This window comes from Danio aesculapii, chromosome 11 (genome assembly GCF_903798145.1).
Source record: "Danio aesculapii chromosome 11, fDanAes4.1, whole genome shotgun sequence".
Taxonomy (NCBI): domain Eukaryota; kingdom Metazoa; phylum Chordata; class Actinopteri; order Cypriniformes; family Danionidae; genus Danio; species Danio aesculapii.
Window position 1 is genome coordinate 29,744,099 of NC_079445.1, and position 16,528 is coordinate 29,760,626.

At 36.5% G+C, this 16,528-nt stretch overlaps 1 protein-coding gene across 1 annotated transcript in view; it reads right to left on the bottom strand.

The window, feature by feature from the left end:
• arhgef10la (Rho guanine nucleotide exchange factor (GEF) 10-like a) overlaps window positions 1-16,528 on the bottom strand; it is a 248,459-nt gene that overhangs the window by 20,429 nt on the left and 211,502 nt on the right. Inside the window, exon 25 of the mRNA XM_056467799.1 lies at window positions 9,509-9,651. Coding sequence (XP_056323774.1) covers window positions 9,509-9,651 — 143 coding nt within the window. The remainder of the gene's footprint in view (window positions 1-9,508; window positions 9,652-16,528) is intronic.

Consider the following 16,528-nt stretch of genomic DNA (forward strand, 5'->3'; position numbering starts at 1 on the left):
ATTGTAAGCTGTGTAGTGTTGGTTGGTTCATTAAACAGAATCAATGGTAAGTCCAGGTGCCCAATGGACATTAAATTACTTTTCAAGTATTTGTCAATTGAACTTTAATTCTACTTTAAAAAGAGTTACTTGCAAAGCTTTCAAAATAAGACCAACAAGAAATGTGAAAACTATCAGTACTATACAATTAAACTGATGGTATTAAAATGACAATTATGACAAAGTCAGACTGCAGCAGGGGAACACATCTGTTTTTTTTTTCTGGGAATAAAATTTCTTAATGAGCTGTTGACATGGAATTGAACCAGATTTTGGTAAAAACCCAAACAATATAAACATAAAAATAAAACAAACAAAACAAAAAATCTGAAAAAATTGTTATGTGTAATAACAAAGACACAAGGAGAAGGTACTAAACTACTGAAATGTATTTAATAGTTTATATAAAAAGCTTTTTTGATGATGGCAGCTTAAAAACACCTCTCATATGAAAAATGAAGTCATATGAATTGCTCAGGTGTGAGTTTTTCACAAACAGAGTGTAAAATCTTGATGATTCTGTGGGTCTCGTCTTTAATCTTTAATTAGTATTTTATATTGGATTCAAGTCAGGTGATTGGCTGGGCCATTCTACAGCTTGATTTTCCTTCTCTGAAAGCGTTTCAGAGTTTCCTTGGCTGTGTTTTGGATCATTATCTTGCTGAAATGTCCACTCTGGTTCAATTTTCATCATCCTGATAGATGTTGGATTGAAAAAGCTCATATTAATTTCAACGACAAAGGGCAGAGCGTTGCTTTCTAACTACTGAGAGATTTCAGCTGCTGTCTGGGCTTTCACTGCTTTTCTACACCTTCCTTTCTTAAAATGTTCAAAACTTTTTCCCAGTGTATTTCATTTTATTACACATAACTTCATATGTAAACTAATTAGATTTGTTTTCTTTGCATATACTGTATGGATTTATTTCTTTGTTACTAACATCCAGGGACAATTTCAAGTCAATATCACCTTTACAAATATGTTTTTTGAGAAAATGGTGATGTGTTCAAAACTTATTTCCCCCTGCTGTATAATAAGGAGTTATCAAGCTTCTATTGTGAAATTTCAGATGACAGATAATTCTATCTGATCTTCCAGAAAAAAGTCCTTGCTAGATTTAAAAAACAAAACCAAAAAAATAATAATTGACAACAAAATGAACACATATTTAAAAGGCATTTTATTGACTTTGTCCAAAATGCTATAATCTTTCACCGTGCTTTCAACAGTTCCCTAGCATCTGTGTTTAAAAGTGTTTTATGTGGATCCAGTGTTATATTGTTCTCTTGGAGAAATCTTCCAGATGATCTCATGCTGTTGCAAAAATGACAATGTAACACTCTAAGAAATAAAGGCACAAAAGCTGTCACTGGTGTAGTACCATTTTAAAAGCTACACGTTTATACCAAAACGGTTCATATTGACATGTGAAAGCACATAATAGTACAGTACCAAAAGCTTTCATACCTTTTTTCTGAGAGCATACAATTTTTTATCTTCCCCCTCACATAGTGTGTGAGTCAATGGGGACTAGCAACAGTTTAAAATATCTTAATTTTTTTCATGACAAGAAATTCAAACAGGTTGGATCAAACTCAATTTGGGGTAACTAACACTTATATTATATACAGTTAAGCTAACTGGGATAATATAGCTAACTGGGATAATATATATATATATATATATATATATATATATATATATATATATATATATATATATATATATATATATATATATATATATATATATATATATATATATATATATATATATATATATACATATATACATATAAAAAAGCTGCTCATGAACTGATTAGATAGACTTTATAAACAGCACACACACACACTTCAGTGCTGAGTCTTGTTAAACTGTACTGTGAACATTATGACGCGTTTCCTTTGCCCTGTCTTGCCGTGTTTGACCCTAGCTTTGTTTTATTATTTATTCCTGTCTGCCGCCTGAATTCGACCATCCACCTGTGTATTGACCACGACTCTGGATTTGCCTGTATACATCTGTTTGCACCTGTGTTGACAGTTGCTTGCCTGACTATTCTCATAATAAATCCTGCATTTGGATCCGCACTTCCTTTTCTGTGTCCCCTGCACATCATAATACTGCTTGAGAAGCGTTTCAAGGATGGATGCCAAGTGCAATGACTTGCCTTAGTTTGATTCGAACAGTTTTGACAAAACTTCATTTTGATTTTTGTTTTCCAGTTTTATATATATATATAGTTGAAGTCAAAATTATTTGTAAATATTTTTTCTCTAAATTATGTTTATTAAAGCAAGGATTTTTTCTGTTATATATATATATATATATATATATATATATATATATATATATATATATATATATATATATATATATATATATATATATATATATATATATATATATATATATAAAGATGGATATATATATATATATATTCTGTTCTACAAACCACTAATGCATCATCCAATGCAAATAAACATCCTCCTTTCACTTTTCCAGCACTGCGTAGCATAATTGTGACTTCAAACTCACTATCCGAGCAGTGGGTTCAAGGGCCACACATCATGAAGGGTTCAATGAGTCAGGATTCGGTTTCTTTGATTTCAAAGTGATTCACAGCTGAGCCGAGCTCCACTGTCTCAGAAAACAATACGCCCCCTCCCAAACACCTTTTAAATGTCCACAGGGAAAGAGGAGCCATTTCATGCCTGATCCTCTAATGAGGCATGAGGGAGCTGCGCTTCTTATCGAGGGTTTGCACGCAGCCCCCTGAGGTCTGTGGTGCTACCGAGGAGCCCTGAGAACTCTTACAAACAGCTAGTTCTCCAGTCTGAGGTTCAGGCAGATTAGTTAGAGGGGGTGAGGTGGGTGCGAGAGCCCGTTCTCTCCTCTGCACACTAGCGGACAGGGATTAGCACCTGTTTGCGTGCCCTTGCCAAAGGGAGCTTCTTTTGTTTGAGAGCAAGGGAGACGACTGAAACTGCCTTTGATGTGTTTTCGCTTTTAATTGACTTGTCGGCAGTGCTTGCCTTTGCTCTCTTGTTCTCTCAATGTTTTCATTTTATTTTGCTTGGACTGTTTCTTCAGAGAGAAGACACACAGAGAATACTGCTAGCAAAATGTTAGTTCACATATATATGCTTATGTGTCACCTTGCTGTTATTTGACCATCTTGCAACTGTACAATAATGATGATGATGATGACGTTGATAATTAATAATAATAATAATAATTTAAAAAATAAAAAATAAATAATAATAATATAAATTATCATTTGTAGGATCGAATAGGCTGCATCCAGCTGTTTTTTTTTTTTCAAGCTTAAGGTTTAATTAAAAGTCTAGCTAGTAAACTACTACAGCTGAGGTCAATGTTTTGTGTCAAATATTTTAGATTTCTGCTAAGTAGCCATGTAATATGCAGGGTAGTGCCCTAAAATCCTATTCATTGCCTGCTGAGATTTAATATGTGAAATCAACCAGCTGAATGTACATTATACCTTACATATACATTTACATAAACTTACATTGTCACAATCACCAGTGATCTAATCCTGGCAGATTACTAAAGGACTACAAGTTACAGTCATGCACAGCTCACACGCACCTGTTCCTCATTCGGTAGATTACACACACTCACGGCTGGAAGCTGCTCATGAACTGATTACAAGGACTATTTACAGAGTGCACACAAACACATCAGGGCTGAGTCTTGTTATACTGTCTTTGTGAACATTCCGACAGGTTTTCTCTTGCCTTGCTTTGCTATGTTTTGACCCTCGCCATGTTTGCCTGTTTAACTTGCCTGCTGCCTGCCTGTACTGACCATTCGCCTGTGTTTTGACCACGACTCTGGATTTCCTGTATACATCTGTTTGCCCCTGTGTTGACCGTTGCTTGCCTGACCATTCTCTGTTCAATAAACCCTGCATTTGGATCTGCACTCTTTTGTCAGCATCCCCTTCACATTACATTCATGAACAAGACCAAAGTTTTAGCCCTCCTGTAAATATTGTATCTTTTTTCAAATATTTCCCAAGTAATGTTTAATAGAGCAAGGACATTTTCATAGTATTTCCTATAATATGTGTTCCTCTGAAGAATATCATTGAAAATGTTTCAAAGACAAATGTTTTTTGTTAAATTGTGTTCTTGACACAACTCTAAAATAATGCTGAGTTGTTGCTGTTTTTTTTTAATGATAACCCATGAACAAAAGATCAACCGGGCACTTATAATAACTGTTTAAGTGTTTATATACTAGCAGTACCGCTGCTCCCTATACGCAGAGTACATAGGCTGCTTAGGGCACCAACTCCGGAGGAGGGCACCACCACGGTTGCTCAAAAATAAATTATTAATATTTATTTTTGTAATATTAACATAAACTGAATTTATTGATCATATGTTGATGAATACATTTTAAAAAATGCATTTTATGGCGAATGCAAAAAAACATGTGACGCAACTTTTTTTCCGAGCCACTTGTGTCTGCGACTGCTAACAGCTTATGATTATAAGTGATGCAAGTTGCAACTCTATGCCCGGGAAAAGACAACAACAGTCTGGAGCCAAGAAGAGGAAAAAAGTACAAGATGAATCTTGTGCATCACTTTCAGGTGCCTTATGTCCATAATTTTGCAAAACATTATATTTTGGGTTGTTTAAGTTAATTAGTCAGGCTAATGTTCAACTTCGCCACAACTGCACAAAATCTGCCTGATTTGTTGTTGCTTCATTCTGTCTTTTTGCGTTGCTGCTGTGCATTGTTTTGAAGTATGATAGGACATGTTCTATCACTTTTCATAATAAATCAATCCGTTGCCCCACTTCCCCATGTTGATGCTAATTACACAAACTCAGTTATTATTATTATTAACTTGTGCAATGCTTTACAATTCTGTTTTGCACACCAGTTAAATATACATGCACTGCACGATTATTTCACTGTATTTATTATTTATCATAACTCAGTGCAGTTATCTTTGTCTATTGTTTTGTCTATTTCTATACATTTCTTATGGCTGCTGTTCTCCCTGAGAGCTGACAAGTTATATTCGTTGTATCGCTGCAATGACTATAAAATCTCTTTAGTCTTTACATCAGTAGACTGGTGTGCTTTTAACAGGCCAGTTGTTTTCATTTTTTTACATAGCTATATGAAATAACAAAACTGACTGATATTCTGTGGTTTCTAAAAGCTCAACAATATAACATATTACGTCTCAGGCAATAAACCATTTTTATTGCATGGATTCCTTAATGTTTAATTTTGTCTGAATGTTAATAAACTGTTTTTGTTTAAAAGTACAGTTTTTAATTCTCAAACAACCCTAATGTCTTTGATTTATACTGACAGCAAGGGTCAGTTTTTGTTAAATCCACATTTTGGTTGTAGTTTAGGAATATTAAGAAGAGTGTTTGACTTGCTCATTGTCTTAATGGTATATCATGAGTTTTTCTTTAAATGACAGGTTTAATGCTGTAATTTGTCACAAAATAAGATGAGGTGGCATGATGCAGCACTGCTCCTGAGGCACCAGCAGCTGCACAGGTATAGACACAGTGCTGCACTGAGGACTGTCCATCTACCAGCTATGCAGATAGACAGAGGGTTTTATTCCTTACATTTTGCAAATGTTTGAATTAAGGAATGCTTCTGCGGAAGACATGTCAGTGTTTTTTATGTAACCATATATTTTATAATGCAAGTATTTGAATGTTCAAGTGTATGCATATATATGTATATAAGTGTTTAAATCCATATGTTTGTGTGTTTTTTCCTCTGTGGGGGCACCGCAGTAAAATTTTGCTTAGGACACCCTTTTGGCCAGCAGCAGCCCTGTATACTAGGTTTATGGGTATGAGGAAAATTGTGGTAAAAAAAAAAAGCAATGATTCATAGCTATAAAACAAATCAGATCATTGGAAAATGTGAACAAGCTTACACATAACTGGTGTAAAGAACATCTTGGATATGTCTGGCCTCTACATAAGTAATTCAATTTGAATAAAAGCATCCACTAAATGAAGACAGACCATGTAAAGCATGCATATCTTAAGTATATTGTAGCTGCTTATTGAATAGCTGAATTTTCAAGCATTTTGCTTGAAACATCACTTTCATGGTTCAGTTTGAAGTGAGATCAAGTAAATCAAGTAATATCCACATAAAACAGAGTAACACGCTGACACAATAAGCCATGCACATACTCACAGGAGAGTCATCTGAAATGCATGAAGGCAATGTCTTAAATCTGCTCATATGCACGTTTTATAATTGAGGTGATGTTTGTTTATGATATACCATATAATGTGCAATTTTTACTTTTATTAAATGAATTAAAGGGTTCGTTCACCTAAAAAATAATTATATTGGTAAGACTTTATTTTGATGGTCCCTATTGCACATTTTGTTGACTATGGATTTGGTCTATGCAGGATGAGGGAACAGGGTTTGGCGGGTGGGGTGGGTGAATCGGTTGGTCGGTCTGTAGGTAGGTAGGTAGATAGATAGTTATAAGATTATAATAATCATCTATCCATTCTTCAAAACATATCCTGTGTTAGATAGAGACAGATACATAGACACTTTGGATGGATGGATGGATGGATGGATGGATAGATAGATGATACTCTAGATGGATGGACGGATGGATGGATGGATGGATGGATGGACAGATGCTACAGATGGATGATACTGTAGATGGTTGGATGGATGGATGAATCAATGAAAAGGATAACACATAAGTATGGATGAAATAATGATCTATTTGGATGAATGGATGCAATGATAATCTATTTGGATGGATGGATAGATGGATGGATGGATGGATGATGGATAAAATGATAATCTATTTGGATAGATGAATGGATGGATCGATAGACAGATAGAAAGATATATAGACAGACAGACAGACATGTAAATGATATATCTGTAAAAGGTGGTCTCAGTTTCTGAATCTCACACTGAGAAAAAGGTTGCTTCCACCACTTCACCCTATAATACTGCATCCCTGTTTCACAGCAGGAGAGCACTGTTTTTCCATACTAGCAGACAAAACCCAACAATCCTCCGCCTACCATACAAGCATCACACCTAACCATTCATTAGTCCACTATAATACTAGGTGACAGTGCTTTTCGAGAGCAACATCTTTAAACAACCCCTCATTTCACAGAGCGTGGGATATATGACTCCTCAGCTTTTATTGTTCTGATCTACAAGAATGGAATTTCTACATGGTCATGAGAAACTTGTAAATCGAGTCCACTGCAGTCACAACGATTTGGTATGGTCAATTTAGCAAACTTTCGGGGGCAGTTCACACATGCAAAAATGTCACTGCCAATTGAAGTGAGATGTATAAAACATGCATATAAGGACAGTGAAAGTCCTGATTGTGTGAATTCCTATGGGACTGGCTAAAATGTGTCTGTTTTTTATACTAGGTCAATGGTGCATCTGATTGCATTAGGTTGTATTCTCAGCTGTATACTATCTTGACTTTACCCTCTCCTGCAGCGCAGTGAAGTTGAAGCTGAATATTCTCACGTCAATATAGCATAATTTTTTGTGACATTGCACAACAAATAATATTTTTACATTACTGCGAGGGTTGGGTTTAAGGTTGAGGTAGTGGAAGAAGCTACTAAATTGATGTGTAATTTAATACATTTAAATACAGATAAATTGTGTGCACCTCTTTCGGTGCCTCAGAGCGTGCCATCAGATTTGAATTTTAGCAGTTGATGACGCGTGCTCTGAACAATCTAATCATGCCAGTGTGATCGTAAGCTTCAGGGACCAGCCAAGGCTGATCACACCAGTGTGATCGTATGCATGAAATGGTTAAATAAATATCATAATGCTATTTTTTTATACTGAGGTAAAATATAAAAAATCTGCAACTATTTCCACAATAAATAGCACCTAAAACATTGCAATGTTGTTCTTACATACAATACACCACTATTTGCATGTAGTATAGATAATATAACTTGAAGAAAATTCAGCTTTTTCACTTAGTATTAACAGTATCTCAGAATATCTACAGTCAATCGCACAAACTATCATGGTATACAGCTCAAAATATACACACTAGAAAGACTCCACATTTCCAGTGTCTCTGCGCTTTCTCTCTGAATGCTGTAAAGGTTAAACTTGTCTTTGCACTTGTTTAAAATAGAGTTGCAGATATATTTAAAACCCTTCACTCATGCACTCATTGCCACTGGCATCTGTTTTTTTGTTTTGTTTTGTTTTTTTGTCATATTTAGTACACTTGATTTCTTTTCAAACAGTGTAACAAAGTATACTGGTTCACTGCTGACACACTGTAGACAAGCTAACAGTAAACTATTTCAAAAGCAATTCAAAGCCCATGCAAGTGGCATGTATGCTTAAAAATATTAGGCTTCATGATAATGTTGTGAATATTTCTGCACATTGTATGCATATCATATACATACAAATCGAATACATCCAGTTTTTTGTTATTATACCTGTTAAAGGTTTATTAGCAGCTTAATATTGTGATAACATCATATACCATGAAACAAGCTTCAGCAATTAATCGCAACAAGAAAAATTGATATTGTCATAAGCCAACAGTGCAGACATCCCCAAGCATCACTCTGTTATCCCTGCAGCACCACGGTTGAAATACTTTCAGCTTTGTACATCGATAGTGATCCAGCAGCCTCAATCGTTTCGGGTCAGGGGAACAAGGTAACATGCAGCATAGTGTGGAATACACATCTTAAAAAACAGGTGACAAGACAGCCAAACTCGCACAGGCTCTGTTGCTTATCCCGTCGACACACATCATTGTACAACACTTTGCCATGAGTCCCAATGAGGCAGATTTACAGCTGTAGAGGAGATGCTTCCCCCTCCAGCTGCTGGGCCAGCACGGCTCCGTGGGGAAAGGGATACAATGTAATCAGTGGAACAAAACAGAGCACTGGCCTGAACTGTGGAGGATCAACCGAAAAGCAGCAGGGACCCACTCACCTACCACTAGCTCAAATCTCCTCTCTGATGGGCGCATCCAGAGAAATCTCGCAGGATAAAAGAGATGTTTGATTCCGGAGATAAAACCCAAGAAGGCAGAACTAAAGGAAGGCTCAGGGTTATATGGAGGCCCATGGGGTAGATCCCCGGGGTACGACTCCTCAATATTTGAGACAGCCGAGAAAGATTATGAGCACGTCAGCGGTATTTACTCATCTGGTGTGGTATAAAACTCAGAGGGGGGAAAAGAAAAGCGAACAACAGACCCCAGAGGAGACACCCTGGCTGTATGGATTGCAGCTCCTCGGTAGGATTATTGATCTTCACAGACAAGCTAATTTGTCTGTCAGTGTTGGCCAAGTGCCCGTGAAACAATGTCTGTGCTCGTCCATTTGCTAAAGTCTGGTGTGAAAGCAAATCAGCATGAGAAGCGCTTGATGATCCTACCTGAGTGGACAAACTGGAGCCGTTGACTACAGTAACTGTGTTACCACAGCTAGCCCAGACCGAGTTCTCCAAAGCCAGCAGAGTCCTGATGGGATCTGAACCAATTGTTACTTTTCTAGAGGTGTCTTGGTTCCAAAGTCCCCCTACAAAACAAAAGAAACACAAAAATATAAGTCCATCATAAGTTCAAGAAACTATTAGGAACTTTTCAACTGTAAATATAGTATATAAAATGCTAAATGCTAGTCATTTCTTTTGTCATTTCCACCATATTTTCCTTTCTGAACACATTTTTGCGTTTAACTAGGTTTTGCAGATGAAATGGACAAAAGCAGGTAATGCTAATTTCTATATATATTTACATTAGATGTCGCCTACACTGTTGTTGTCTATTGGAAGGAATGCGTCAATAGAGAGCCGCCATTTTAGTACAGGGTAGCTCTCCTTTGAAATGAATGTGGGAACCAGGTGTAGCGGAGGATTGGCCATCTGTAGCCACAGATATGTAAACATGTCCCATGTTTAATATGTAAACTGACCCAGCCTAGGCTCGAACCAGCAACCTTCTTGCTGTGAGGTGACAGCACTACCTACTGCGTCACTGCGTCGCCTTGCAGTATATTCATTTTCAGACAAAAAAAATCTAATTTCAGTACATTTAAGAAAGAAAGAGAGCTAGATTGTGCAGCGCCATTGATGTGATCCAAGACCTGTGAAGAGATGATGCCAATTATCAAGGACCTCAAGGACAACACATAAAAAGAGATGATGCCAACCATAGAGGACTTTTAGACATCTCCATAATTCTGGACCAGGCCGTATCCTGAGCAGATGCTGTGGTGGTCATTAAGGAGTGAAAAGTGTGAGACTGCCTCCTGAAAGACTACAGTGACAGACAAGTCTTTGCATTAATCCTGTGGACCAGCCTGTACACTCGCAGGTGACCTACTCACACCTGCAGCTTCTCCACGATGGACGTCCAGCATTATCCAACCTCCAGCGCTTAGACTGCAGCTCTGCACAAAAAGTTTGGCCAGAGGAGAATGGTCGTGCCCAACTGAGCTCAGGTTTCTCTCAAGGTTTTTTTTTTCCTTCACTTTCATCAATTGGTGAAATTTGTTCCTCGCCGCTGTCGCCACTGTCTTGCTAGGTTGGGACTTGTAGAGCTGCGCATCGATGGATTTGCTCTTCAGTGTTTAAACTTTCAACAGTAAAAAACCACACTGAACTGAAGTAAACTGAACTTCAAAACTGGACTGACACAGTTTCAATTTACTAGAACATCTATGTTAAGCTGCTTTGAAACAATTCACATTGTAAAAGTGCTATAGAAATAAAGATGAACTGAAAAAAATGAAAGAAAGCAGCGTTTGGTGGATAAACCCTAAAAACTAGCAACTTGCTATTGTAATAATAAATATTAATATTTTACTCATCACATAGCTAGTAGATCCAATATAGTATACAAGCTGATATAATTATTACTATTTATCCTAAATATATGCAGTAGTTATGTTGATGTACAGTTACACCTACAAAACACCCCAAAATGTTCCATCCTGCATAATCTGAAAGTTTTACTACAAAGTAAACAAAAAATGAGGTAAAAGCACATGGTAGCAAATACAACGAAGCCTGCGAAATACCTTGCTTGAAGGCAAAATCGCTAATCCTATCTAGTGGAACATTTCAAATACGGCCAAAGATAGTCAATGCTTGTAAATTTGCATGTTATTTCCCTTAAAAATGAATGCTTCAAATAGCACAGCTACAGAAATGTGCTGCATGCTAATTCCACTGCTTTTGCCCTGAGCAAGTCACTTAAAGTAAATTGGTTTCATTAATACTCAAGAGTAAATCCTTGTGTTTGCAAGACAAATATGTATAACTGGTAGTGGAACTGTATAATTTCTGACTACGCCTTAAAAACATACAGCTAGAACAAGCAGCGCACAGCGTGTTTGTGGACTGCGTCTCTCCCTCTAAAACTAGCGCTTTTTATGCTAATGTGCTAAAAGTGCGGTGTTAATAACCACGGTGTGTTGTGTAATCCAATTTATACGTTTCTCTCCAGTGTGCTCACAACACACCAGACTTTTTCCACAGTTTTAATCACAGGGTTTGTGCCGTAGCCACCATGGACACCATTATGGGATGCATTACATAAGCCTTTTCTGCGTCTTTTTCGCCCCCATCACAGTGTGTTAATGAAGCAAAATTAGAGAGGGAAGCGCAGCGAGCCATTTAATTAACATTTCGAGTTGTTTATTTCTGCCTTTGAAACCAGAATAGCTTTACAATGACTTCCGACTTCCTCAGGTTAATTGCATGGCATATTCAAAATGTCAGTCTTCCTACTTTTTTTGCGTGCGTATGCTTTGAAAACATCCCCTCAGCCACTTCGTTCCCCCTCATCCTCAAATGAAGGCTGCCTCAGATTTGTCCCTTTCAAAACCAAGGACCTTCAGGGCCAGAGAGGACTTATCTGGACACTCAAAGCATCTGCAGATGCAGTCTTTGCTTTATTGCTTGAAAAGTAATAAAGTAGAGGGGGATGGATGCCGTTTCTTCAGATGGGTGCTTATTGCTTCTGGGTGTAATATATTTATGCATTTTCTTTGTACAGTTAGACACCTCATTATTATCCTTATAAATACTGCGTACTGTTGATTAAACGACCCTACCTTCTTAATATACGAAGAAAAAATGGAAAGAAAAAAACTACCCCACGCCAAGCAATTTCCGCTTTCTCATACGTTTCAAAAAGCTTTCTGATTAATCTCACATTTTGAGTGTTTTATTACAATGTTAACTCTTCAATGTACCGCTCCATGAAATCATTCGTATTTTTTGGCTAAACTTACAGTGCTCAGCATAATTAAGTACACCTCATTTTTAGGCCTGTCACGATATCTTTTTTTTTGTTGTACGATATTTTGCAACAGAATATATAAATAATATATATAATAAACAATATTATTGTCATTTTAAGGCCATTTTAAGCCACTCATTATATAATGCCAGAATAACAATAGAATCTTCCAAAGAACACATAATATTTTATTTTTAAGAATATTTCATTTAATTATATATAATTATATATGTAATATAACAATATAATAATTAAGCGCTGGAATCAGAATGTGAAAATGCATATATCCTAAATAGATAATAATAAATCTTAACAAAAAAAGTGCAAGGTAAAAAGAAACAGAGGCTGCGATATATGCAACCATTTCAGTTGTCAGGCACCCACATGAAAATATACTATAGTAATTTATAGTAATTACTATAGTGTTTTTTTTAACCATTCTGACACTGTTGGTTCCAATAGAGAAAGAGATGTTGCAAGATCAGCTAAAATGTTGCTAGAATTGTTTTTTATGTCCAGTATGGGCGATATATTGTATATTGCATCACCAAAAATGATTGAGGTCATGTCCATGTGTTATGTGATAAGTCGATATGTTGATTATTGTGACAGGCCTACCCTTTTTGAAAATGAATATTTGTGTCCATTTCCCAGTGAATATGGGAAATGTATTTTGGTGCATTTACACATAACAGATTTATAAAACAGATATATTTATTAAAATAATATTTCAGTCACCAAACATATTTAGAAATAGAAAGATAATACAATTAAATTCAAGCAAAATATTGCAAAATAAATTACAACCTACAAAGTTTTTGGATCGTTACTGTAAGTTATTTTGTTAGATAAGCTCCAGATTTGGCTTCAGTACTGACTAATCTAATGTATATGCACAAATATAATATTGTACTGCTTTTTATTAAAAATCTGCATTTAAAAAATAGATTTGTGCATGTACATTTGTGACTCAAGGACAATTTAAATGTTTTTCAGAATTAAAAATTGATAATTACTTGGACAATAAAGACTTTTACCGCTATCTACAAATTTGAGACTACTTTGAAAGGGAATAAAGGGACATTTCAGATTTGAATGAATTAATAAAACTAATTATAGATTCTGGGGCATCACGGTGGCACAGTGGGTAGCATGACTGCCTCACAGCAAGAAGGTCGCTGGTTCAAGCACCGGCTCTGTCAGGCATTTCTCTGTGGGGTTTGCATGTATTCGTCGTGTTCGCATGGGTTTCCTCCGGGTGCTCCGGTTTCCGCCACAGTCCAAAGACATGCGGTATAGGTGAATTGAGTAAGCTAAATTGACCGTAGTGTACGTGTGAGCAAAAGAGTGTGTATGGGGGTTTCCCAGTGTTAGGTTGCAGCTGGAAGGGCATCCATTGCGTAAAAAATATGCTGAATAAGTTGGCGTTTCATTCCACTGTGGTGACCCGTGATTAACAAAGGGACTAAGCCGAAAAGAAAATGAATGAAAGAATGAATTATAGATTCTTATACAAAATAAAAAATGTAAAATCAGTTCTTCTTTCTACCATGTTCTTAGGGAGAATATAAACGATTCCAAAAACCTACATTAGGCAGAAATGGAAACAGAATTAGCAAAAGAAATTTCAATAGAAAAATGACTTTCTGCCTGTAAGATACAACACACAATCACCTGTTCGCAGAGGTGGAAAGTATTTGCTTGGAAAAAGCTGTTACGTTTTTTCATTTTACCCTCAAAATTAAAAGCAAACAATGGTCCACACCTCAAACTTGCTTGAAAATACTTGAGAATATGTGGGAAGGTTGATGTAGATCATCTCCATATTTTATGGACCTTTCTAGAATGAGGTTTTGTCGTAAATGGAAAAAATCGTAGGATATCATATACCAAAAGACTTCTTTAAAAAAACTTGGAAACTATGAAGAGGTGGTACTGAAGGAGGATGTTTACCTCGTAAATATATTAAGTGTGGTAAGCAAGAAGAGTATTAACAGATACTGGTATGAGCATGACACCCCCTCTATTGGTGATTGGACAAAAACTCTAATTGTGAAGGAAATAGAATAATTGACATTTATTCTGAGACTTAAGGACTTATTTCTAAAACACTGAAAGAAATGGATTGATTATTGCAATGTTAACAACTGTTGAATGCATTGTATCTGAAACAAAGTAACCCCCCAACCAATGTTGTGTTGTGTCTTTTACTTTTACAGAGTATCAGTAACGGACCTTTATATGTCATTTTTGTACATTGCATGACTTGCATACCTGTTAAGTTTCATGCTAGTAATCTGGTTTGCTCTATAATGCAGTGAAGTATTGCGTGTGTGCAAGTGTGTGTGTGAAGAGCCACTGAGCTAACAGCTGACAGGCCAGGGAAACACACACACACACACACACACACACACACACACACACTGTATTTCTGACGGCAGACATGTGAACTAGGAGAACGTTTTTCTCGCGCGCTTGAACCACTTCTGACATATTATAACGGCTTTAACACACACCTTTCAAAGTTGTGTGTCACAAAAACACTCCGTAATCCACTCAAAACACTATTGAAACCCATTTTCAGAGCGCAAATTACCAGTTGTATACGCTGTAAACGGAAGTTCTTAGCATTCCACCGGAAGACACTGGTTGCTATGGCGCCCTCCATGCAGCAGCCAAGAAATATATATATATAGTATAACAGTATGCTGGCTTTCTCAAGCCACCATAATAAAAAAAAATAGATTTGTGAGTGGTGTACTTATATATGCTAAGCACTGTAAAGAAAAGGTAAAAAACCTATCCCATACTTCCCAGGGAATGTATCTGCTTGCAGTTCATTTCTTTCTGCTACATGAATAGTAATATTCAATCGCCACACTGCACATCAACATAATTAATCTTACTTTCCACTTCAGTGGAGGTAATTCCTTGTTGACAGCCAGGTAAGTAGTGCATTGTGATAAACCCATTGTGCCAGGGTTGTCTGGCTCTCACCACCCCCAACATACACACAGACACACGACTCTGTCTCGTGCTATCTATCTTGTCTCCAAATCCAAGAGTTCTGCATGCTGCCCGTCTCGTGTTGTCATTAGCCCACACTTACTTACTGCAAATGAATAAGGCGCAAGCTCGGGCAGAGGACAGACTTGCGAAATCATAAATTGCTTTCAAGGTAATCCCGAATCCATTGGCTTTCCATCTAACTAATACATACCCAGAACAATCTTATCGTTCCTGTCTCATCTCTGAATGCATGACAGAACTAATATCTTTCACATACTCACTGAGGCATTCAGGGAACAGAGGAGGGACCGAAAAAAAATAACATCCTTGAATGTTTGAATGGAAGGTTGATGAAAGAGCAAATTGAACACGGGGACAATCAGATTCATTTGTACTATTAATTTGATTTGATTACCCTTTCACTCTATTGAGTCCCTTTCATTTGGGGACATACTAATAATTACCCCTCTTAATTATCCCACCCATTTAGTGTTTAATCCCATTAGTGAGAAAAAGAAAAGGGAAAACATACTGAATGTAAATGTCCGTTTCTGTGCTAATGTGATAAAGAGAGAAAAAACAAGCCTAATAGGATAGAAATAACATAGACATTCAAATCCAAAGTGATTACCCAAAATCCTAAACAAACGTCAGCAATATATGCAGAATGAGCTTTGTTTTGTATTATGCATACAAGCAAAAGAGAAACAACTGTATACATCCTCACGCTTTAATTAAATTCGGATTACAAATTAAGTTTTGTTTACATAAAAGTCATATTTACCAGTGGGAATAATTTAAATACAAAATATGAAGGAGTGTGACCCAGCCTGATCTCATGAGGAAACGTACTGTAACTATTTTACATACTAGCAGAAAAGAGGCTAATTTGTACAAACTCATTCAAACTTAACTTGTATGGTTTTTATAAGGAGGCATGCTCCCACCCCTGAACCCAACTGTCATTGGGGATGAGCCAATCTTACTCAAATGTATGAATGTGTTAATACAAATTCATACAAATTAGCCACTAAATAAAAAGCTACATGTATAAAAATGCTTAAATTCAAATTTTACACAGCAAATGTGGCACAGACAGTTTGATGCTGGTCATAGATGTCGTAGATGCATATAAACAG